General features: G+C 48.9%; 1 protein-coding gene across 4 annotated transcripts in view; it reads left to right on the top strand.

Annotated features, from left to right (window-relative positions):
- The first annotated feature begins 17,023 nt into the window (after nt 1-17,023).
- PTCH1 (patched 1) overlaps nt 17,024-25,913 on the top strand; it is a 65,426-nt gene continuing 56,536 nt past the window's right edge. For 3 of the 4 annotated variants that reach the window (XM_049894855.1, XM_049894854.1, XM_049894853.1), the window contains exons 1-2: nt 17,024-17,259; nt 18,903-19,095. In XM_049894855.1, coding sequence (XP_049750812.1) covers nt 17,056-17,259; nt 18,903-19,095 — 397 coding nt within the window. In that variant the 5' untranslated portion in view covers nt 17,024-17,055. Of the gene's footprint in view, nt 17,260-17,921; nt 18,195-18,902; nt 19,096-25,913 lie in introns of those variants that run through there. The other variant, XM_049894856.1, reaches the window with a different exon arrangement.

Raw genomic sequence — 25,913 nt, 5'->3', positions numbered from 1 at the left:
TTCAGATTCTGTCAAGGCTTGTTTTATGACATAATATGTGGTCTATTCTAGAGAATGTTCCATGTGCGCTTGAAAAGAAAGTATACTTGGATGCAGTTGGGTGGAGTGTTCTGTATATGTATGAGGTCAAATTGGTTGATTATCACCTTTAGATCTTCTGTGTCTTTATTGAGCTTCTTTGTGGATGTTCTGTCCTTCACTGAAAGTGGTGTGTTAAATTCTCCTGCTATTATTTTGGAGCTGTCTATCTCACTTTTCAATGCTGTTAGAGTTTGTTTTATATATCTTGCAGCCCTGTCATTGGGTGCGTAAATATTTAATATGGTTATATCCTCCTGGTATATTGATCCTTTAATCATTATATTGTGTCCTTCCTTTTCCTTTGTGGTGGATTTAACTTTAAAGTCTATTTTGTCAGAAATTAATATTGCCACTCCTGCTCTTTTTTGATTGTTGTTTGCTTGATATATTTTTTCCATTGCCCAGTCTTGACCTTTATATAAATAGTATTTATATATGCATTCTTATATATGACTTGCTTCTGACCTAGATTTTTCACCCAATATTATGTTTGTGAGATTTGCCCCGTTGCTATAAGATAGCTGCAGCTTGTTTATTTTCACCCTTTTGTAGCATTCTGAAAATGTTGTATAAAGGCTCCACATTTTATTTATCTTTTCTAGTTCTATAGACATCTCGGTTGTGTCCAGTTTTATGCCACCACAAACAACAGTCATGAACATTCTCGTATGCATCTCCTGGGACATATGTAGCAGGGTTTCTCCTGGAGACATACCTAGGAGTAGGATTCAGTCTTCCTAGATAATACCAAAATATTCCAAGAGTGTTCAGACCAATCCGTACTCCAACCAGCAGTGCCCCAAATTTCCATTCTTTCACCATTTTGCTCATACTTGCTATGGGTAGACTTTGAAATATTGGCAATCTGATGGGTATGAAATTGTATCTCATGGTGTTTTTAAAGGAATACAGGTTTTTCGCCCCCTCCCCCAAACTCCCAGCACCAGGCAGAGGCATTTAGTTCTTGTCATTGTTGTTGTTAAGTGCCATAAAATCATTTCTGACTCATAGCAACCCCGCATGACAAAGTGAAACTGCCCCATAGGGCTTTTCTAGGCTGTAATCTTTATGGGAGCAGATTGCCAGATCTTTCTCCTGCAAAGCTGCTGCGTGGAAGCCAACCTTTCAATTAGCAGCTGAGCGCTTAACTGTTTGTGCCAGCAGAGCTCCTGTGCATATAGTAGAAGCTCACAAATATTTTTATTTGATGAATGAAGAGCAATAGTTCAACGTGACAAGTACCCTAATAGAGGAGAGTATAAAAAACATACTCACAAAGTAACCAAGTGTCCCTTAGATTTTCAAATCTAGCTGCACATCAGAATCACCTATACATCCTTTTATTTATTTATTTTGCCATTTTATTATGACAAATGTCAAACATACAGCAAAGCTGGAGTTTTGCAGTGAACACCAGCATACCCACCATGTGTATCCTATCATTCATTAGCATTACGATACTTAACTTTAGGGGATTCTTTTTAAAACTACTGATTCCCCAGGGCTGAGGTTTTGATCCTATAGCTTTAGGAAGAGGGCAAAGAATCTATTTTTGTTTCTTTGTTTTTGTTTACTAAACTCCCCAAGTGATTCTGATGAGCAGCTGGGCCTGGAAACCAGTGCCTTAAGGAACTCACTGCAATAAATAAAGTAGGTTTGTAATTAGCCTAGCAGTGCTCATTCTTTGGTGGGGGGGGGAGCAGTTCTGTTGGGTGCCTAAAGCCATTTTCTCAGACCACCAGCATTCCTAGGAGATGTGTCACCGAGTATCATTTTGTGGAGGCATGATGGGTTCGTAGGAGGTGACAGGTCAGGTCCTCTCTGGACTAAATGCCAAGAGGGACTGACCGGACTTCGATCTGCCCTGTGTCCTCCCTCAGAACACCCAGGTAGAGATAAGCTAGTCCTTCAGATCCAAGCCAGCTTCTTCCAACTGCCAGCCTGGGGGTAGGAAGACTAGGCAGGGTCAGTAGTTGGGTCCAAACCCCCCACCCCTCTGCATCCTCAAACCAGGCCTCTATTGACAGCTGGTAAGAGTTGCTGGAGGAAGTGGTTATGGTCCCCAGTGCCTTCCTCAAGGGGCCTGGTAGAAAACAGAAACATGCACCTTTCCAGGCCCCTGTTCTCCAGAGACAGGTCCGCCAACAATCACAGGAGTGGCGGTGTCTGTGTACATGGGGGGTCTTCAGAACCACCAACAGGTCCTGCACTCCAGAGGGGCCTTCACAGCTTGGCAGAAGGGAAAGACTCGTCAAGGCATCAGTTTCCCCCAAATAGCTCAGACCTTCCCCCCAAAAACTCAAATACTTGGAGACTTGGCTTCATACAACCTCTTCCTCATAGGGTGAAAACGAATTTTGGCTCACCACTTCGAATTTTGAATCATGTAGCATAACTGATTTAACTTAACTTCATTTTAACTACAGTGAAGTTTGGTTCTGTACATTTTCCATGTAACCTAGTCGAGACAAATGATGAATTTCAAACAGCAACAATGCCAGTTGTGCAAAACAGCGCTTTTTGTTAAACAGAAGCTGTTTTTTACCTTTCCATTGAGTCAGTTCCAACTCATGGTGACCCCATGTGTTACAGAGTAGAACTGCTCCATAGGGTTTTCTTGGCTGTAATCTTTACAGAAGCAGATCGCCAGGCTTTCTTCCGCGGCACACTGGGTGGGTTCTAACCACCAACCTTTAGGTTGATAGCCGAGTACAAACCGTTTTCATCTGTAGTATCTCTACTATCTCTTAGGCGCAATTAGAACCTTATGATAATTTTTCTGACCTATTTGCAGGAGGGAGTCCCTGGGAGGTACAAACGGCTACTATCCGAGAGGTTGGCAGTTCGAACCCACCCAGAGGCGCCTCGGAAGATAAACCCGGGGATCTGCTTCTGAAAGGTCATAGCCTTGAAAATCCTGTGGAGCAGTTCTACTCCACACTCATGGGGTTGTCGTGAGTTGGAATGACTCCATGGCAGCTAACCACGACATTTGTGGGAGGCCCAGGTTGAATTCCCAGCTAGTGCACCTCGAGAGCAGCTACCACCTATCTGTCAGTGGAGGCTTGCGTGTTGCTATGATGCTGAACAGGTTTCAGCAGAGCTTCCAGACTAAGACAGACTAGGAAGAAAGGCCTGGCGATCTACTTCTGAATATCAGCCAATGAAAACCCTATGGAGCACAACAGTTCAATCTGCAACCGATCATGGGGATGATGCAGGGCTGGGCACCTTTTCATTCTGTGGGTGACTTGACGGCAGCTAACAACAGCATTTCTCCCTGTACTCACTCATCACCATCAGCCACCCTGGCTACACCTACCTCCCACAGTTTCAAAGCTCATTTGCCATTTCATTTTCTTAGCACATTCTTTGTTTACGGGCCTGACCCTGCATTTCTACATACAGGAATCTCATCAGTGGGAGTCCTGTGTGTACATCGGTTGCAGGAGTAAGCAACTGAAGTAACTTTCCATTTTTTTGGTAGTGGGGGAGGTCCACAGGTATCTCTCTCTCTCTGTCTGCTTCATCTTGTCCTGAGATTGTCATCCAGTCTCTTGAACTGCCGTGTGCTTCCCTCCTTCTTGGTACATGGTTTCCTGGGAGCCTTTGGTTTATGACTTTCCAGGTTTTCCTCCACCCTTCTTGTCTCCAAGCTATTTGTTCAGGTTTTTCTGTTCCCACCTCTCTTTACCTTTTGTATCTATCAGAGAAGTATGTTCGACCCTTGTTCTGCAATCCTTTTTTACTGCTTGCCGTTTCAACAATTCCTTTTGTTGTTTCAGCGCATCTTACCATTGTAATTCAGTTGTTCACTCGGCCTCCTAATTCCCTGTTAGAACAACTACACGACTTAAGGTATTTTTTACCCCTCCAGTCCTCAAAGCCCTAATTCTACAATTCGGTTTTCTGGTGTGTATCTTCCTGACAGGAAAGGGCAGAGGAATTTCATTTTAGCACTTGGAATTCCTAAATTAAGCAAAATGGCTTTATGTGAAAGCTTGTGTGAAGATCTGTTTGATATGATATAAAATAATTGCCCTGCTAAGGTATTTTTTTTTTCTTTAAGGTATGGCCAGTGTGGCAAGGCCACTGACCATGTGCAAAAGTGGCATTCATCCTGAGGATGAATGTGGACAGCTTTTTAAATGTGGACAAATGTTTTTTCTGACCCTTGATTATTTGACTGAAAGTGTTCCAATTGCTGGGTGTTGGCATCAAGAAAGGCATCCCTGGGAGGTGCACATGGTTAAGCGGCTACTAAGTGAAAGATCAGCATTTCAAACCCACCCAGAGGTGCCTTGGAAGAAAGACTGGATGAATCTTTCTGATAGGTCACAGCCTTGAAACCCCTGTGGAGTGCACTTCTAATTTGTACATACGCGGTCGCCATGAGTTGGAATCGATTCATCGGCAACTTGTTTGATTTTTTTTGTGTTTTTGGCATGGAGGAGGGGATGAATGGAAGCACTTAGACACTGACTTTTAGTGGGAGCCAGAGAAGAAGATACAGTAGAATGGAAAGAGAGAGTGTGTATGTGGTATGCATGTGTGGTATAAGGGTAACACTATGTCTCAAGGAGCCACAAACAGTTTAGAATGACAGAGCCAAGGATGACCTTGCCCATCAACAGAGTTGCTCATGCCCATGTGTTCTGTTTTAAAGTATTCCGTAAGGTCCCTCTATTGCTCCCTCTTCCAATGCCCCAAACATCCCCATCTGGTCCTGCCTTGGGGAGCCCGGATGGCACAGTGGTTAGGCGTTCAGCTGCTAACCTAAAGGACAGGAGTTTGAACCCACCAGCCACTCCTCTGGAAAAAGATGTGGCAGTCGGTTTCTGTAAAGGTTTACAGCCTTGGAAACCCTGTAGGGCAGTTCTACTCTGTCCTGTAGAGTCACTATGAGTCAGAATGTACTCAACTGCAACAGGTTTGGTTTTTTGGTTGGTCCTGCCTTAGTACTCTGAAACCCCCAATTTTGGAATTAACTCTCCTCTAAAATTCCAAGTTAAGTTGCAGAAGTATTGTCTAGTTGTCTTGTCAACCGTTAACATCCTGATGCCAACTGGTTTATCAGACAGGGCAGGCTAGAGCTGAGTTCTACTATCCGGTAGCTTAGACAGCCATTAACACCTTGGTGCCAAGTGGTTTGTCAGACTGAACTGACCTGGAGCTGGTTCTGCAGGATGGAATGCGGCACAGGCAATTTTAGAAAGGTTAGGGCAGCTGTTCGATGGGAGAGGGCCCACCCTGGTGGAAAGTCTCAGAGAAACACCAGAAGGTAACAACCTAAGGGCACTGGATCCCAAGGGGGAACACCTATCACCTTGATGATTTAACTCTTCTAGCATCTGAGAGCAGATGGGAAGAGAGGCATGAAATTGACATAATTTGCAAAAATTTATTCCAGAAGAAGGAAAAGGTGGTCCTGTTGCTCCTGGGAGAGAGCATTTCCAGTGAGTTCCCCTTCTTGCTGACCCTTTAGGTTCCAATACCAAAGGTTTTCTCTCCCCACCCAACTACCTGGCGCCTGCCCAACTCCAGCTATTTATACTCAAACCAAGCTTGTCTTTGTTGCCAATTGTAAAGCCTTTAACTGAAACATGACTAATATTAACACATTCCTACAAAAACTCTAAGTTCAAACTAACAGATCATGTATACCAGCAAGACCACAAAAACTGGATAGTTTTGTAGTCTCCTGGCTCTGCATTATCAACCAAACCTGTCGCTGTCAAGTTGACACTGATTCTTGGCGACCTCATATGTTACAGAGTAAAACTGCTCCATAGGATTTCCTTAGCCATAGTCTTTACAGAAGCAGATCACCAGGCCTTTCTTCCTTGATGCTGCTGGGTGGGTCCCAACTGCCAACCTTTAGGTTGGTGGGTGAGCATAAGCCATTTGCACTACCCAGGGACCAGCTGCATTATCAAGAGAGGCAAATTTGCCAAGAAGCTCATGAAGCTTCAGGGCCCCTCGGCGCACAGGCCACTTCCAAGGCCCTGTAGTAATTTTGTAATTATAATTTTGGATTCCTAAAGAAAGCACCATCAAGCTACATAAGCCTCAGGCCCCCCAGCACCTGGGTCCACCCCCGAATACCAGCCTCGGCCACCACTCAAGATGCATGGTGGCCATGTATGCTAGAGTGCTTGCACCAAGGGTCTTCACTTTGATTCAGAAAAAGCAAACGCTACAGGTTGCCGCTGGAATTTCCCCACAGAACTAGCATACCTAGCAACTTTTTATTGTGAAGGACCTAAACACCAAGGGCTAAGCTGTTTTTTCTTTTTTTCTTATCCCCCTTTCTCCTTCACATCCTAAACCACTCTATTTGGAGGTGTATCATGCCTTCCTCCTCCTCATCCACCCGAGTTCACAGCAGGGTATAAACAGGATCTTTTGATATGATACCAAAATATAGGGGGAAATGTTTCTGAGAAAATGCTAATTTTTCTTCATAATTATCATAACTCTTAGGACTCACTTGAATCCATTTTTTTTTTTTACTAAAGCCAATTGGTGTGAAATGACTTTCTGGTTCAGCCTAATTCATAGGACTGCCCGGCATTCCACTGTCTAATTGCTTAACGTGTCTCAAAGACAAACACTCTGGAAACTCAAATAACTCTACAGTGAAGAACATCTATGATCTTTGGGGGAGGGGGACGAATCATAACACCTAGGATTGTGTTGCTGTTTGTTTTTTTTAACAACGCACACATGCCTAATCACATTGTCAGCGCAGATGTTGGTGAGAAGAGAAAGCCTGGCTTTATTTGAAGACCAGCTAGTTAACTCTTGATATCAAAACCCACTGCCATCAAGTCAATTCCCGTGGAGTGGCTGGTGGGTTCAAACCACCGCGAACCTTTTGGTTAGCAGCCCAGTGCTTAACCACTGCACCACCAGAGTTCCTTAACTCTTGAAAGTTTCGGTAAATTTTCTCCCCCTTCCTCCCTCTCCGAGGAGCCCTAGTAGTACAGTGGTCAAGCACTCAGCTGCTAAATGAAAGGTCAGTGGTAGGAACCCACTAGCCACACCCCAGGAGAAAGATGTGGCAGTCTGCTTCCCTAAAAACTTAGAGCCTTGGAAACCCTTCAGGGCAGTTCTACTCTGTCCTATAGGGTCACTGTGAGTTGGAATCCACTCAATGGCAACGGATTTTCCTCCCTCTCCTTGTGTCTGTCAAAAACCAAAACCAAACCCAGTGCCATCGAGTAGATTCCGACTCATAGTGACCCTACAGGACAGAGTAGAACTGCCCCATAGAGTTTCCAAGGAGCGCATGGCGGATTCGAACTGCTGACCTTTTGGTTAGCAGCCGGAGCACTTAACCACTACGCCACCAGGGCTTCCATCCTTGTGTCTGTAATTCATCTTTATTCCTAAAGTGGTCCATTGAAAACACCACCCTCTCAGCCGTGTGTGAAACATGGTCCAGCTGCCTGGCTTGAGCAGATAAAATGTTAAACATTGTGGTGGGGTCTCTCCTGAATAAAAAAAAAAAAAATAGGACGTTTCAATTCAGGGCTAGAGGCTCAGACCGTTCTCCTCGGACCCACAAGCATCTCAGTCTAGCCCATCCACCCAAACTAGCCCAGTCCGGGAAGGCAGCGTGGGTGGGAGCATTTGGGTGGCATACCCCAAAAACCACAGTAATTGGAAGGGAAAAAGAAGCAAATATCAATTAGCGATTCCTCAGCCAGCTACCAATCTTGGTTTCCAAGGGACTCCACCTTGGTCTCTTAGAAGTAGCGGCTTCCCAGAGACCTCCGTCAGAAATGACACGGAGCCACATACATCTTACTGTATTGAACATTTCCCCGGGGAAGCTCTTGTTATCTGCCTGGCTTCCCTGGCTCTCTGCCTCCCTGTCAGACTGTGGGCCTGTCAACCAGAATGCTCCCAGCTTCTCAGGCCTGCCGTGGGAATACCAGCAGGAAAGGCTTTGAAAACTGAGGACAAGAAAGGTGGTGTTCTTCTGTAACCCTCTGGGCATCTCCTCCTCCCCACCCCCCATTTCCCTGAGCGCTGGGGATGCTGAAAGGAGCTTCCCAGCTCCCCTGCACTCCCACCCCACGGCTCTGGCACGAAGGCGAAATGTTCGCAAATAATGTGTGTGTGGTGGGGTAGGGCACAAGGTGGGGAAGGCGAGGGAGCACACCGAGAGCTCCCGCCCCGCGGCCCCCCGCAGACAGGGCCGCAGGGGGCGGGAGGGGGCGGCCGGGGCGCGCGGGAGCTCACTGTGCCCGGCGCCTCCCAGGAAGCTGGGGAGGGGAGCGCCTGTTTACCCAGGAGGGCTGTGCTGATAGCACGTTACTCGAGTTTACTTTGCTTTCCTTGAGTTTATTGTAAAGGGGTAAAGTTTTCGGATCCGTCACGTGACCCTGACAGGTCCTGCCTATGGCGCGGCAGACCACCCACGCCGAGGGCCATGGAACTGCTTAATAGAAACTGCCTTGTAATTGTGAGTCCGCGCTGCACTCCGCCGAAAGCCTGCGGCGGCCCAGCGCGCCGGGGATTTTACACTTTCCGTTCCTTTGGTAAAGACAGAGGAGGAGGAGGAGGAGGAGAAGACGAAGACGAAAACGAAGAAAAAGGAGACGACAGGGGAGACAAAGAGACCCGCAGCGACAAGGCAAGGGGAAGACGAGGGAAGACGGAGAGAAGACAGAGGAGCGGAGGACCAGGAAAGGGGGGGCAAAGGAAAAAAAGGAATTGATGTGAAACCGCAGCCAAGCGTCCGCGCGATCGGCACCCGCGCTCCGGGCAGGGGTTGACGGCCCGCGATGGTGAGTGCAGTCGGGCTCCGCGACCTCGCCCTCGCGCGGCGTGCGCCCGGGGAGGCGCGGGGGCGCGGGCCGGGGACGTCGGGCGCCGGGGACAGAGGGCGCGGGCACCGGCCGCCGGGCAGGAGGGGCGGGCTGCGCCGGGCCGGCGGGCCGGGGTGGGCTGCGCCGGGGCGCCAGAGCGCGGGTCCGCGTCTCGGCCCTCGCTCGCTCGCTCGCTGCGGGGCCCCCGCCCCCGGGGTGGCCCCGCGGGGCGGGGAGGGGGGCTGGCTGTGGCGGTCGGGGCCGGGGAAGCGCTCCAGGAGGGGGAATTCTCATGGAGGGGGTCGTTTCGGGTCCCATTTTCACGCTTGAAAGGGTCGCCACCTTGGCTTCCGCTCATCAGCCTGGTGGTGGCTACTGACTCGCCAGTGGAGGCAGAGCTGGTGATGGAAGGGCTGGTGCAGAGAGAATGACAGCGCCAGGGGGAGGGGGTGGGCTTGAAGAGCGTGCGCGCACAGAAGCAAGTTCTGTCCTCTCGGTGGAGCTTCGTGGTGCACCACCCGGGGATGCCGGGCGCACGCCTCTCGCATCCACACACAGCGCTTTCGTAGCCCGGGCCCGGACGCTCGGTTGGGTGGGATACCCAGTGCTAGGAGAACCACCTCACCAAACCCAGAGGTCTAGTATCCTCGCCCACACCGATGGTGGGAAAAAAGTGCCCGTGGGGCTTTCTGAGTTCAGGAAGGCGCCGGGGTGGTGGAGATGTATCCGGTGACTTTTGCACCCACGGATTCGGGCATTCTCATGCCTACCACCCATTGAAGAGGTGAGTGGTTGACCCAGTGCTCAGGGGGCTGTGAGTGCGACCTCAGCAGAGCCCAAGTGTTTTAAATCCTAGAGACAAGGTTCCAAGTCCCCCAGGATGCCCCACAGACTGAACCTCTGGGTGATATAGGCCATGTCTCCACGCTTTTAAATTCATGTGAAAAATGACACCTAGTGTGTGGATAAGCAATAAATTCAAAGTGTTTTCATCTTAACTTCTTCCCATCACCAAAGAAGAACCGTATGGATTGTTGTCTGTAAAAGACACCGGAGACCTCTGTCTTCCTCCCTTTTCATCCTTCCTTCCTCCCTGGGGAGGAGAAATAGAAAAGAACTAGACACAAATAATAAAGACCCACAATGGTGGCTCTAAATATATAATTGGGTAACCGAGGTCTTACCGCTACAATAGTCCTTTTTTCATCATTCTGTGTGTGCTCGGAAAAAAAATTATTATTATTATTATTGTTTTGGCTCCAGTAGTTCAACATGCAATTAATTGCCTCCACAAAGAAAGACAATGCTTTTTGGTGTCATCCATTGTTACTGTAACTTATTGTTTCTGGGTGGCACCGCAGGATAAATTGCTTGCCTCAGGTGCATTGTGTACTCATGTTGTAAAACAAGGGGCTTTCAGCTGTGAGTTTGTGGGTGTTCCAATTGTCACCCAGCTTCCTTCCACAACAGGGCTGTAAAAGCCTTTGAGTCTATGGTCTTTTTAAATTAAAATGTTGGATCAAGGTGGATACCAATAGGCCTGTCCTCTAATATGCCCATTCTCAATTTGGGGTATTAGCTTCATTTCAAACTCACAGTGAGAGATGTATCTAATTTCTGGTTATAATCTAGTCATAATCTGACAAGCTATTGAACAGGAGTTAGCATCAAATGGAATTATTTTATGAAAAGAAAAAAGGCTGTTTTACAAATTGTCCTCAACTTTCTACAGATAGAAAAACTGGTGAGGGATATCAGTATGGATTAAAATATCTGTCTTTCCAGTTTTTATCCTTCTCTCTCTCTCTCTCACACACACACACCTTTTATTTTCTCCCGCCTCTGCCACAGTGTATAAAGCCCTATTGAGACATGTAGGCGTGATGTGTAAACCGGATTAGCAGTATGAAAGAAAGACACACAATAAGCTGGAATTGTTTTACTTCCCTTTCATTTCTTATGCCTATATCTCTAATAAATTTGTTGCTCCAGCAGTGGGTCAAAGGGATCATGTTACTCAGCTTCTTTTTCATGCAAGACCCAATGGCAGAGATCACTGAAATGAATGATATGCCTTCTGCCAAATGCAAAGCTTGATAGGGATCTATTAGACGGGGAGATAGAGAAAAGGCGAGAAAGAGATGGAGGAAAAAAATCTTCAGAGTCTGAGTCTTTACAGAACACATTTCTATCCATTAGAGTTAAGTAGTGTGGCTAAGCAGATATTTAGATAAAGGGGAAAAATCAATCCAAGGGCCAATGCTATGTTTTCTTTCCAGTTCCTTGTAGGCTGTGAATATTCCCTCTGCCCTGCAGGAGAGTACCCATAGCTTTTGGGACTGTATAAAGTCTAATTCCTCTTTCAAGCTAGTGTTTGAACCCAGAGTAATAAATGTGGAGATGTCTGGGACCTTCTCAGGACATCCCCCCACCCCCACCCCAAGCTCACTGTAAACTCCAAAAATGCCAGTGCTCTCATTTACTCCTTTGTGGAGTTGGGAGCAGCTTCCCATTAAAGGAGATCAGGAATAATTAGCAGCATTATTTTGACAAGTTGGCTTGAGCTGTTCCCTTTACTCCAGTCCTGGGGAGGGGGGCTAAGGGGAGGAGACAGAGGAGGAATGGAGAAGGGGAGGGGAGTCAAGCCCAGTGGTTTTATATTGTGGCTGCTGAATCTGTTTTTTCCTCCCCCCTGAAACCTGTAAGACTCATTTTCTACTATCACCTTTTAGGTAAATACAAAAGCTGCCAGTGAGAAAATAATAAGGCATTCTTAGGGCGCCAAGAAAGTGTGGTGGATGGTGGCATACTGGCTTGAGTTAAGACTCGACTCTTACCCAAGGTATCTGTTTTGAACTGCTCAGGCCCTGGCCCATCACTCACATCCTGTACCCTACCCTGGACTCCCCATTCATAAATAGAATATTACATCAATTCCCCAGTTCTTCTCTGCATCCACCCTCTCAACAGGAATTCTGTGAGACTCGATGTAATGTTTGCAATGGTTTGCATTTCTGGAAGAGAGTATTAAACTCAGTAGACACAATTATAACATGGCCCAAGGGTCAAATTACTAGAATACATTTACCTCTTTATGCATTTACACACTGCAAAAATTAGCTAAATTACATTGGATCTTAAAGACTCATTTAGTCTGGTCTGCAAAGCCAGTGAAAAGTGAAATCTCCCTGTGATTTTTCCAAACCTCACCAAGTCTGGATCCCACAAGCGCTTATCATTGGAACATCCAAACACAAAGGGCAGATGTTTTATTTCAATGTCATCTTATCATCTGGATAATCAGATGTCATTTTAGAGATGTGTGTAGTGTGGCCATGGGTATTTGAAGTATTGGAACAAAGAAGGGAAGCCAGAGAATTGAAGGAATCTATTTTGAAAATGACAGGCTGCAATGAAGACTTGGATCATGGCAGAAAGAGAAGGAAAAAAAAAAAAAAAAAGACGATCCATACAACTTTAATAGGAAAGGGGAAATGGGAAAAATCAGTTGTGTCATAGAGACTAGCAACTCCTGATGGCTGATCGGGCCTCAAGCTCTCACTTATTTGGTAACTTATAAGAAGAGCTAAACCCAGAAAAGCCATTAAAGAGAACTTTCTTCCCAGCAGACACCTTAGCAGGCCTGGCTTCTCCGAAGAGCCCCATATCAGGTCTATGGAATCCTTGTGGTTCGTTGAAGTTGACAAGCCCGGTGTGGTGCAGCGGTCCCCTGCACAGGGCATGCATATTAAAGCCAACAATGCTTACAAATGTAAATAAGGGCAGATTGATTAGGGGCAACATTATCGCTGGGAATGTCACACTCGCATGCATCAGCAATGAGGCAAATTGGGGGCAGCCTCAGCTCTGGCCACCCAAGTCGAGCAGGCTTTTACACTATCTCCTCTTCCCTTTCTTAAAACGTTACAGAAACAAGGCCAATTAGATCCTCAAAGTAATTCATCTCTGTGTATGAAAAAAGCAGACCACAGGGGAAGCGGCGGTGGGGGCTGGGGAGATTAAGATAGCGCTTGTTAGAGCCAAGGCTTGGAATTGAGCTCTGGAACCAATGGGTAGAATTTACAGGCCCGGACCATTGTCTGAGATGCTGAAAAGTTAGCCTAACCAACAGCAGGCAAGGGGGCGAGGGGCACTGAAAACCTTGAGGATCAATCTTCAGAACGTTTAGGAATTAAGTCAAACTGAGGGAAATGAGCCCGAGTGGAAGACGCTTTACCACTAAAATGGTGCTACAGGAGAGTTTTTTTTTTTTTTACAGGGCAGCTGCCAGTGTAGATGAATACATAGCCATTATTGGTACATAGCCTGTAATTTCATTCTCGAACTCCATAATCCGAGTAGCTATACTGAAATTCTAACATATAAAAGATTGGGAGGAAAAACTTGTATTTTGGTCTAAAATGTTGTAAAGAAATTTGAAAAGAGAAATATAGCAACGTGTCTATGACTATATGGTTACCTTAGCCATACAGCTAGCCTCAAATATAAAAAGGCTGACATTTAAAATTAGGGGTGTCATCCCCCAAGTCTCTAAAAAGCTATCTCCAACAGCAAGCAGGAAATGGCCTGACTGGAGATGTTTGCAGAGTCTTTCAATTAAGAAAAGCTAGAATCAGAAGTCACCCTTCCTGCTTTATGCTATTATCAAACGTAATAAGGATCAGGATTTGCTGAAAGAATAAACTGGCTATGCGTCGAGCCCAGTCTTACTGTGATGCTATTTACTAATGTAGTGTAATTGTAATTGCACGGTGATTGTCTTCCCTTCTGGGTTTTTGCAGCCCTTCCCAGAGCCGGCGCATCAAATCACGTGCTCCTTTCGAATTAGGAGTTTTGAATCTCCGCGCTGGCCCGGTACTCGGGTCCTCCTCCTGATCCCGTAAACACCCCCAGACACTTCTATTCTCTTTGTCTCTCCTTATTCTCCAGGACACCCTACCACTCCCGGGGTACTACATACATGTTGCTGGTTTGGGATTCAGGGGGCAGGGCCTCCCAACTGAAACCAGGAAGGAGTAAACGCTCTAGGGAAGGTGGCGAGGCTAGGAAAGGAGGAGAAAGATGGGGGAGGTAGAGAAAGGGGCCAGAGAGGAAGGATGAAGGGAAAGGGGAAAGGGAAGGAAGCGGGGAGGAGGGAACCGCAGGCTGGGGGAGGAGAGGAAGAAAGGGGGCGGGGAGGGTTGGCGGGCGAGCCCCCAGCAAGAACTGCCCCGATGGCCCGAGCGTCCGCCGCAGCACGGCGCTGGCCTGCACCACCGACGCGGGGTGGTGAATGGGAAGGGACCCGTGCGCGCAGACATTGGTCAGCTGCGGAGAGGCCGCGCGGACATTGGGCAACGTAAGGGGGCCGGACCGCCTTCAGGAATGTACTACGGCGCGTCCGGCACGTCCGTCCGCGCCGGCGATGAGTACGCCTGGCCTAGGACCCGGGGGGAGCCGACTAGTGGCACGGAGCCGGCGGGTGCGCTCTGCCTTCCAACCTCTCTTCCTACCTGCTTGGCCTGGCCGCGCGGACGTGGGTAACCCAGGAGCCCGGGCGCGCGCGTACCCGGACGCACCCGGACACGCGCGCGCGCGCGCACAGGCCTCCTGGCCGCGGATCGCGCCTAGCCCGGCCCAGGATCACGTGGCCGCGGAGACTCCGCCTTCGCCCCGCTCCTCCCCCTTTCCCTCCATCTGGGTTTCTTTTTTTCCTTTCTTCTTTTTTTTTCAATGAACACACACCGTGTGCATCTTAAAGCTACATCGCCCCATGTCATGGCCTCAGTCGGCTCTTCGCTGCCGCGGGTCCTTTTGCAGTTCAACCCCGCTTTAGAAAAAATATAAATATTAAAAAAAATGAGGCAGAATCGAGGGTTTGTGAGTCTGGTCTCTACTGCAGGGAGGAACTTAACTTGCAAACGTAAGAAAAGCAAATTCCACTCTCCACAGTTTTTTTTAACCAAAAAGCACAGCTGTATAGACAGTATAATTTGTCTCGGGCCCCAGGATCCACCCCAAAGGGTCCCGGGTTTTCTTCCCCAAGGGGAAGCGAATCCTCGGGATGTCTTGGCAACCCTGGCCGCAGTGTTGGGACAAGTCCTTAGGATCAGCACAGTTTGTTTCGAAAGAATCCAACATCAAAGTATTCCTCCCTACGTCACGCTGCTATTAAATATAACAGGATGCGTACCGGTTTTTGTAAAAAAAAAAAAAAAAAGTTAAAACTGACTTTAAATAAATAAGGATATGTGGTTAATAAAAAAGGGAGACGTTCAAAGGAAAAAAAAAATAAGCTGGAAAACTTTTTCTCAAGGAACAAGTCTGTTACTCCGGGCTGTTAAAAGGATTATGTCGTTTCTCTTTTACTTGTGTCACATCTAAGATTCAAATAAAAACGCCTCTGCCTTCACGAGTCTGCTTCGGTGTCTGGATTCTGCGTTTATAGAAAGAACACTGACTCCTTCATACTGGTTGTGCGGTCGTTTTTTTGGGGGGGGGGAGAAGGTTGGGGGGGCGAACTTTAAAAAGGGGTGGCTTTTCCCGACGCCCTTGCTTTCCTCTTTAACTTTCCATTTTGTTTATCTTAATGCGAGGCGTTGTTCCCTGCGAGAGCCTAACTCTTCCCTTTAGTTAGAAAAGAAAAGAGAGGAGAAAAAAAAAAAAATCTGGCACACACTGGCGCACTATCCACCACCCTGTCATTATTGGTGCAGGCCTGGGAATTCAAGCCGGACCTCCCAGTATTTGCTGCAGCTTGAGGCCAAGGTGCCTCTGAAAGGGTTTTCTTTGAGGAATTTCAGAAATTGTTTAAGCGCTTAAAAAAAAAAATTACATTTTTTACGTGTCTATCGAGAAGTAAACGCTCGTGTGTGTGCGTGTGTGTGGGTCTGTGCGCGCAAAAGGCGTCTCACAAAAAGAAGACACTGTTAAAAAGGAAAGGAATAAGAAAGAAAGGGGGGGGGAGCATTCCTTAATGGAAGTATTGCATGCGAGAGGGTTGGCGCTCTTGGAGGCTCCCCCCGAAGCCGGGGATGCACACACTGGGGTTGCCTACCTGGGTGGTCTCTCTACTTTGGTGAGCTGTTGCTAAGCAGCTAATAATAGTCATGTTTGCTGAGTAATTTCTGCCCTCCGCGAGCCAATCGCGTCGCAGAAACCCAAGCCATCTGACAGCCCCGGGGGCGGGAGCTCCAGCCTTTTTCTCTTTCGCTCGCTCTCTCCCCCTCCACCCCCTCCCCTCCTCCTCCTCTTTCTCCAAATGGAGAGAGTTCTTTTTTTTCTTCTTCCATCTCATCTATTGAATCAAGGAGCTGCTGCGGCCGCTGCCCGCTGCACACACACAGAGCGGAGTCCCCAGGTCCCGGGAGCGAGAGCGGCGCGCTGCACGGGGGCAGAATGGTCCAGCGGGTCGGTGAGGAGTACAAGAAAGCAGAGTCCGGGACCAAGCAGCCACCGCGAACCCAGCAGCCAGAGCCCCAGCAGCAGCTTCAGGAGCCGCCACCGCCAGCAGCAGCCCCAGCGACCGCCGGAGCAGCAGCAGAGGCGGCGGCGGCGACGGCGGCTGTCCCGGCCAGGCAGCGCTGAGTCCCGCCGGGCACCCTCGGACCCCGCAGCGGCGGCTCTGCGCTTGCCCTGTGCTGCAACTCGGGCGACCGGGGAGACGCCGAGGGAGCCAGAGCGGCCGGCAGGAGCGGCGGGGATTTGCTCGCGCTTTCTGCAGTGAAGGGGTCGGAGCGCGGGGCGGGGGGCGGGTAGGGGGACTTGAGGGTCGCGAGGAACCGCCGAGGGAGCGCCGAAGGGACAGGCTCGCCCCGCGCGCCGGCTCTCGCCCTCCCGGGAACTGGATGTGGGCAGCGGCGGCCGCAGAGACCTCGGGACCCCCGCGCAATGTGGCAATGGAAGGCGCAGGGTCTGACTCCCCGGCAGCGGCAGCAGCGGCAGCAGCGCCCGCCGTGTGAGCAGCAGCAGCAGCAGCAACAGATCTGTCAGCCAGAGCCCGAGCCCGAGCCGGAGCAGCCCGCGGCCAGCAGCGTCCTCGCGAGCCGAGCGCCCGGGCGCTCCGAGAGTCCGCAGCGGCGGCAGCAGCGCGCCGGGCCGCCGGGGAAGCCTCGGTCCCCGCGGCAGCGGCGGCGGCGGCGGCGGCGGCGGCAACATGGCTTCGGCTGGTAACGCCGCGGAGCCCCAGGACCGCGGCGGCGGCAGCGGCTGCAGCGGGGCCGTGGGGCGGCCGGCTGGCGGTGGCGGCGGGAGGCGCAGACGGACCGCAGGGTTGCGCCGCCCCGCGGCGCCGGACCTGGACTATCTGCACCGGCCCAGCTACTGCGACGCCGCCTTCGCTCTGGAGCAGATTTCCAAGGTGCATTTCAGACTCTCTCCTCGCCTCTCCTCCCACACTCTTCCCTCCTCTTCCTCTTTGGGATAGCCCCGCCACACACACACACACACACACACACCCCTCCAGGAAAAGTAGACAAGTGGGGATTGAAAAATTCAAACCCTCCCTCCGGTCCTGGGAGGAAAGGGCTGTCTGAGGTCCGCAGGGGGTGGAGGTGTGTGTGTGTGTCTGTGTGTGTGTGTGTGTGTGTGTGTGTGTGTGTGTGTGTGCACGCGCCCTCCCTGGCTTTCCTTTCTGGAGCCCTAGAAAGCGGTCCCCAGTGGACCACCTCGAGGGCGTCCACGACACTGCCCTGCCCCCGTACCCCCTGCCACGGAGCCCCCTCCTCCTGCACTCTTTGCCCCTATTTGCAGCTTAAACCCGGATAATGCTGCCACATTTCTTAACATCTTGGAGGGGGAGGCGGAGTGGAGGGAGGCGGAGAGAGGAGGGGGGGAGGGAACCGAAATAAAGGTGGTTTCCTTTTTTGGCAGCCAGTTTTGCTTTTGTTGAGCCTGAAATTTCTGCTCCCTTAAAAATTATCTTCGGGCGAGGGCATACCCTCATTTCTTTTACGGTTTTGAACCGCCTATCCTCAGAGCCTGGGGGAAAAGGGAAAGTTGTAAACAAATTGCCACCTTAAATCCGTGGTGCGGCCGGGTTCATTGTGTTTACGAGGCTCGCTGAAATGTGTGGAATCCGGGGAAGGCGAACACCCAGACGGGGGCCCGCTAGGGCCGCGGCCAGCGCCGGGTAAACGCCGCCGCCAGGAGCAACCAGCGCCCAGCCGGGACCCCCGCCTGCACCGGCCTGGGCCCTTCCCCGACGCATTCGGGTGTTTTTTACGTTTAACCAGAAGGGAAGGGAGAGGAGGGAAAGATCTATGTGGCTGCCCTCTTCCGATCACAAATATTGTCGTAAGTTGCAGATGGCTGCCCCCGCTTCCTAATTCAGCTCACACAGCGTCCCCCAACGCTCTGGAAATACATCGCGAGTGAGCTTCCGCGACCGCGCTCACCACGTGGATCCCCATTTACTACCACGCCGGGCGGGGTCCGGATAGGGAAACCCACAATACATTGTTCCCAAAGCGCGCTCGCCCCCTAGCACCGGTCCCCGCCAGGGCACCCTCAGGTGAAGGATATAGCAGGATTTACGGCGAAGGGGAATTTGGTTTGCTCTTTCTTAAATGTTGGGCTCTACCCGCAGAGATTACGCACCCCATCCCTTACCAAGTCCCTGGCAAATATTGCCAGTGTTGAGTGATTTCTCTCCTCTTACCTCGTCTTTGCCCTTGTCCTTGCAGCCCCTCCCCCAGCGCCTCAAGCCACTCAGGGGTGCTGCGCTGGACGTGCGTGGGGCGGCCCGCCTGTTGCCGCGATGCACTCCCACGGTGCAGGCCGACTTTGATTTATGATCAGCCCCCGCCCCCCGCCCCACGCCGCTTGCGGACCGGATGGGTTCCAGCCCCGAGGGAGAGTCCCCGACCTGCAGCCACCCAGAACCGGGCTGCAGCACCCTGGGGCTGACGGGGGCTCCTCCGGCGGGAGCCCGCGAGCGGGTGGGTGTGGGTGCGTGTGCCGCGCCTCCCCTGCACTCACTCCTTCCTTCTGCTTCGTCCCCAGGGTAAGGCTACTGGCCGGAAAGCGCCGCTGTGGCTGAGAGCGAAGTTTCAGAGACTCTTATTTAAACTGGGTTGTTACATTCAAAAAAACTGCGGCAAGTTTTTGGTTGTGGGCCTCCTCATATTTGGGGCCTTTGCTGTAGGATTAAAGGCAGCTAATCTCGAGACCAACGTGGAGGAGCTGTGGGTGGAAGGTAAGAGACCCAGCGCTGGCTGCTGCGCCCTGTTTTCCTCCACTCCCCCACCCCCACCCCGTTCCCCTTCCCCTGCTTTCAATTGATAAAGATATTTACCCGAATACACCTAGAGCCTTTCAGTAAGGAGAGAAACCCCCCTGCCCACACCAGGGGGAATTGTTTATTGTTTGGGCTCCTGGCAGGGAGCCAGGCCCGCCCGACAAAGCCCGCGCTGTAATCTACTCGGGGCGCTGCGCTTTGCTAGGTGTTGTGGGAGAGAGTGGCGAGGGCGGGCTGGCGGGGGCGCGGGGCCCCTCCGCGGGACGGACCACTCGGCGCGCCCGGGGGGCCTGCAGCCGCCCAGGCTCGGCTCTGCAGCGCCCCGAGACGCGGCTAGAGGAAGGACTCTCCGGCCTTGGCTCCCCTCCTCGGCTTCCTTCCCTCCCCTACCCCCACCCACCGCGTCTAAAGAGAAAGGAGTTGCGGGGAGGAGGGAAGGCCACCCCTCCGGCAGGAGGGAGTGTGCGCGCCCCCGGCGGCCGCGGCCGCCGCGCGGGGGAGGGCGGAGGGGCGGGCGGAGCGCGGGCCTGCGGAGGCGGCCGCGTGTGTGGTCCTGTTTTTGGACAGCTTTCAACTCTGGGGGAAAAAAACATTTGTCTCAAGATACAAAAAAAAAGGGGGGGGGGGAGAAGGAGTTGGAAAAAAATAGTAAAGCACAGACTGGAACGCATGTTTGCAAAGTGGATTAATGCTTCCTTGAGGGTGGGGGTTTTTTAATGGAATTATTCTGGGGGAAGTCTGCGTTTTACGGGCAGAAAGAAGAAATGTGTTTTAAGGATGCGTGTTTGGAGGGAGGGGCCACGGGAGTTGTCCAAGGGGTTCTGCCAGTCTTTTATCCACATTCCATAATTTGGGGTTTTTTGAGCCCCCGCTTTTATAAACAGTTGTAAACTTAGATTTTTTTTTGTCCTGAAGATGGAAACATTTTACATTTCTTTAGTAATACAGCTTTTTTTTTTTTTTTTTTTTAAGTTGGCTGTTTCTTAATTATCTTTTTGGAAAGTAACTAGTCTTGCTTGGAAACATTTTAACCCCTAAATACTGCTTCAGTCATCTCTTAAGAGGGTGGGAGGACAGGATTGGGGTAATTATGTAGCTATTTCTAACCAAAATATCTGGGACATGGCTAGTGAAAGCTACCTAAGAGAATTGGGAAGCTGAAGAACTATACGCATAATTGCTAAAGTTACTTATTTCAAGGTGCAATTGGGGCCTAACCTTGGAGAATGTTTTGTTAATCTTGGTTTGTTTATAAAGCTTCATTGCAGTGTTCTGCGAACCAATGACAGAGTCTTTAATTGAGAAGGGACAATTAAAATAGTAGCCCAAATAATTAAGACCAGAAAACATTCCTGCCTTAAGTAGCCTGATAATAAATACAAGAGTGTTCTTTGAATTGAATTCGTGGGATAATTTACCTCAGTTCAGCCTGTCAATGTCATTGGTAGATTTAAAAAAAAGAGTTTTATTGAGCACTTAATAGTATCACTGGAAACCCTGGTGGTGTAGTGGTTAAGTGCCATGGCTGCTAACCAAGAAGTTGGTAGTTTGAATCCACCAGGCGCTCCTTGGAAACTCTATGGGGCAGTTCTACTCTGTCCTATAGGGTTGATATGAGTCCGAAACGACCTGACCTCAGTGGCTTTGGTTTTGGTTTTTTATAGTATCACTTAGGTCCCTGGGTGGTGCAAGCAGTTTGTGATTGGCTGCTAACCTAAAGCTTGGCAATTCCAACCCACCCAGCAGCTCATGAGAAGAAAGGCTTGGCAGACTGCTTCCCTAAAGATTATACCCAAGGCAAAAACTCTGTGGAGCACTTTGACTCTGTTAACACATGAGTCAAAATCAACAGCAACTTTTTTTTTTTTTTTTTTTAATGCCCTTAGCAACAAGTTTGCTGAGCACTTGTGATGCCCCTAGCACTATGTTAGTAGGCCCTGTAAGGGACTCTGAAGTGTGTGAGACACTCCCAGCCCAGGGGTGAGGGGCAGGAGCGGCTAGTGGAAGAGAGTGTGGATAATTCATGCCCTTAAAACTACTAGAGTTGAATGGATTTGCACTAAATTTGAATTCACTGTTGAAATGGGCTGTTACAGTGAAATGAGAAAGAAAAAAAATAGTTTAAAAAAATTCCTGGAGGTGGTAAGGCAAATTGGGGAGACCTGGGGAGAAAGAAGAGGAAGGCACTTGTTCTAGGCAGGGGCACCAGCAGGGACTCTGTTTTCAGAGCAGGCCGGCAGCCTGAGGCCCCACGTGGAGTGGGAATAGGGCTAGGAGCTCAGGTGGGGCCTGGACAGCAGGGCTGTCGTCTGGACACAGTGTGATTGGCTAGATGTCTAAAGCTCCCATGGGCTTTAGAACAGAGCAGGGTATGAGCAGAGGGAGCTTCCTGGTTGGCCATATGTGCGCTTTCCGCCACTTGGGCCAACTGGTCCTTGTCAGGTGTAGATGCTGATGAGAAAAGATGGTTTTGTTGTTCTGAGCAAGAATTTTCGGTAGACTTTCTTTTAAACAGAGGTAATGTGATTTATTTTCATAACCTTGCATATTTTAGAAACAACTGTTTCTGCATTACACAACTCATTTTGCTCCTGGGAGGAAGAGAAACATGCTACACTGTCTTGTGGTGCTCCAGCTGGCTTAGTGAGAGTGAGTTTGGGGGGGTGGGGGGGGGCAGCAGAATTTTTCTTCAGTGAGACAGGATGTGGAACACACCTGAGACAGAGCCGCACTCTGCCTACTGTGGCCTCTGAGCTGGCATTTTCTCATTTCTTCGTTGGCACTTTCCTTGTGGTGCACTGGTTCTTGGATCGAATATGATTTAATGAATATTAACAGTACCACTTGTTGAGCAAGTGCCACGTCCTTGGCATTTATTATACATTATCACTTACCAGTCAGTGAAGTAGCTATTGTTATCTTTATTTTTTTTCTAACACAGTAGTTTGTATAACGTTTTTTATATGCACTAATAATAGCTCTGGTGGCACAGTGGTTAAGAGCTTGGCTGCTAACAAAAAGATCAGCGGTTTGAATCTACCAGCAACTCCTTGGAAACCCTATGGGGTCACTATGAGTTGGAATCAACTCGATGACAATGGGTTTGGGTTTTTTTGTTTGTTTGAATATTTAAAATGTCCCGTTTTATAAATGAGAAGCTATGGCTTATCTATTTCTCTGTCCTTGTCCACTTTGCCTATTAATTAATGACTTAAGTCACTTGGCCCCCTTTTCCCTTGACCTCGATTTAGCTATCATTCATTCATTCAATGCTAGATTCTTCTATAGAAGCAACACTTTCATAAATCCAAGTAAACCTCACCAAGGAGGCCATCATACTATTTTATAATTTAAACATGATTTTGAAATGGAATTAGCTATGCAGAGGCCTTGTTTCTGATAGCGAACATTGTGTCAACAGTAAGAAGTGTGAGTACTTATTTTCAGGAGCAAGAATTCCCTGCTGTTGTAGAGATTACAGTAGAGGTCAATGGATTAAAATGAAGCAGCAGCTCCAAATGTAGGTAATTTTGTGCTTCAATCCCTTAGATAATGTCCTCGTCACTGTCAGCAAAGAAGTCTGTTAGACGGTGTTTTCTTAAATACTATGAACATTTTGGGCATGAACAAGGGTGCTTACTATACAAATAAAGCAAATGAATAAGGATTGCATATTTCCCTAGTTAAAAAGCAACCGGAGATAGAAAGAGTAAGTTTAAGGGGAGAGAGATGCTGAGGGGCAGTTTGGGAAAATGCTAGTTCTCCTGTGATTAAAAAAAATGACATTAAAATACCCAGTTGCCATTGTGCATATGTGTACACATAGGCTTACTGTACATATGCTCCTAGCAGCCAAAATGGTGTTATCTTTTGAATACAGTCAGCAAATAAAAGGGATTCACTTATTGGACTATATCTTGGACTTCCCCACTTTGCTTAACATCCTGGGGAATGGGACTTTATATAAAGACCTTTGAATACATTAGCCACAGTGTGCAGACCAAACGAGCTACATAAGAAAGACTCTCTGAACATATTTTTTATGTAACTGGTGATAAGAATTCTTTGATTCTGTTGTTAAAATATTTATATGATTATTGCCTTTTAAGGAGTTGTCAGTACACGATGGGTGCCAGCTGGGGTTTTAGGGTGATAATATTTGCAAGTGGAAAATGCCAAATGGAGCTGATTTGTGAATGGAGTCATTGAGGCTTGGTAAGAGAATATGGGGAATGATGTAGTGTATCAGGACATCTGCTACTAATTAAATACATGGTGGTGGCAGCAAGGTGGGGGAGAGACTGATTTTCATTTCAGAAGAAAACATTCCTTGGTCACCTATTCTGAGTGCCAGAGTTCCAGAGAGTTGTTGGTGAAAAGCCGCAATCCCTACCCTCAAGGAACCCCCATCCAGAGGCATACACAGACCAGCTAGAATGCAGTGCAGCAGTGCAAAGATGGCAGGGAAGCCTTCCAGGATGTCCTGGAAGGAGGAAGCACAGAGACTGGAGAGGTGGGTGGGGCTGCATTCCAGGTAGAAGGAACAGCATGGGCAGAGGCTCAGAGAACAGGGGCGTGGCCTCCGGAAGCCTTGCCGTGGGTTCCTTTGGTTGGGTCACCAGGTTTGCCACTGCCCTTCCTTGGGAGACAGATGTGGCAGTCTGCATCTGTAAAGATCACAGCCTTGGAAACCCTGTGGGACAGTTCTACTCTGTCATATAGGGTTTCTATGAGTTGGAATCAACTCAGTGGCAGTGAGTTTTAGTTGGTGGCCTCCCTGGTACCTCAGGTGCTTTCATCTGAGTCTCGTTCTGCTGGGCAGAGAAGAGAAATGCTTTATTTTTAACCTTGCCCATTTCTCTGCTGGCATTTCCTTTTTGTTCAGCACTTTTATTCTCCTATCTCCCTTAATACCTATTTCCCTTCATACTTACCCCACTCCAACCTTTTCTCAGACACAAGTTTGTTGTCCAGATTCTCCCGTGACAGAATGTTCATTTATTTATCTCTTTGAGCTTTTTGGTTTTTTCTAAAAGCTGGCCCAGCCCCTGCCCTCCTTTTCTGAAAAAAGGCAACAGCCCTGAAATGAACCCATCTCGCCTTTGTGTTTGGTCATTAACGTCTCACAAGGCCAGCATCAAGGGAGGAGGACAGAAGTTGATTTTTTAAAAAAGAGAAATAGAAGTGTGTTTATTTTTTAAATGCATTCTTGGTGTCTCTAAGTTCTCTCAAGCTTGTACCTTGCTGATACTACGACTTCAGTGGTCCTGGTTTGAACCCAGGCATTCCTAGGAGATAATTGAGTTTCGCCATCCTTTTCGTTTAGAGCAGCGTGTCCTCAACTTTAGCACACTTGCTGTTTGGGGCTGGATAATTCCTTGTTTTGTGTGGGGGGGGGGGAAGCTGTTCTAGGCATCGTAGGATGTTTAGCAGCATTCCTAGCCTCTACCCACTAGATGCCACTAACACCCTGCCCCAGGGTCTCTCTGGAACTCTCTGGCACTGAGAATAAAACACCTCTCCTGCCCTGCCCCAGGTTGTAACAACCAAAAATATCCCTAGACATTGGCAAATGGTGGGCAGGGGTAGGGGTGAGGTCAAGGGGTAGGATGGGAGTGGGGCGCAATCACCTCAAATGGGAAATCGGGAACCACTGGTTTCGATGGAAGGTCTGTCTCGGGCAAATGGAAGGATTTCATTATGATGGCGCTGTGGCTGCAAATGCATAGCCATAAGTGTCCGAACAAAGAAACAAAAATCCAAACCCGTTTCCATCAAGTGCATTCTGACTCATAGTGACCCTATAGGACAGAGTGGAACTGCCCCATAGGGTTTCCAAGGAGCAGCTGGTGGATTTGAACTGCGGACTTTTTGGTTAGCAGCCAAGCTCTTAACCACTGCACTACCAGGGCTCTGCCATAAATGTAAAAGAGTTAAATTTTTCCTTAAATAAGTTAACCTCCCCCCCACCCCACATTTACCAACTCAGGTAACTAATTTTGCAGAAAGACCTTGCTGCACTTCAGCTACAGTCAGCTGAAAGTTTTTGTCATGAAGGTGATGTTTTAAAAAGCCATAAAAGACGCCACTGGAGTTTTTTCATATTGAAATAACAGTTCCTTTCAGAAGCTGGCATAGCACGGTAGCTCTTTGGTGGGCTTATTCTCCTCCAGATGTTCCCGTCACAAACCACGTTTCCCGGAGGTGCCCTTACAGGATACAACTGGAGACGAACTGGACAGCGAGGGACGGAAGCATATTAGCCAAAAAGACAGAGTGGGCTCAGCTTTTACTGCCATTCTCAAGGTTGCTACCTGCTCTGCAAGTCAGCCCCACTTTTGCATCCTGGGACTGTGAGTTTCATTACATTCTACAAGGGACAGAAACGTGGAAGGAAATGTAGCTCCTTTCAGCTCCCTGGTCCCCTATCCCTTTTTTAGAAATAAAGGATACTTGTATGGAAAAGTGTTTATTAGATTCCCAAAGTGCGCACATGCACACACATGTAGTCTAGGTGGAAGCGGCTGTATTGCTTTCATATCTGGAGAAAAATGATTCAACAATTAAAACCCAACAACAGTTGCTTTGGAAATCACAAGTAGCCTCAGGTGCCCGCCACACAGGGCAGTTGAAACTGTGAACCCTCAGGGTCTCTGCGTTGCCTGCCATTCTTGACCCTTCAACAAGTTGAAAAGCCGGGACATGCAGTGGGGTGTTTCAGATCTACACACCGCTGCCTGGAGGCTCCAGATGACAGCTTCCTGATGTATGAACCG

Source organism: Elephas maximus, chromosome 9, assembly GCF_024166365.1.
Source record: "Elephas maximus indicus isolate mEleMax1 chromosome 9, mEleMax1 primary haplotype, whole genome shotgun sequence".
NCBI lineage: Eukaryota > Metazoa > Chordata > Mammalia > Proboscidea > Elephantidae > Elephas > Elephas maximus.
This window is presented reverse-complemented; position numbering and strand designations above follow the sequence as displayed.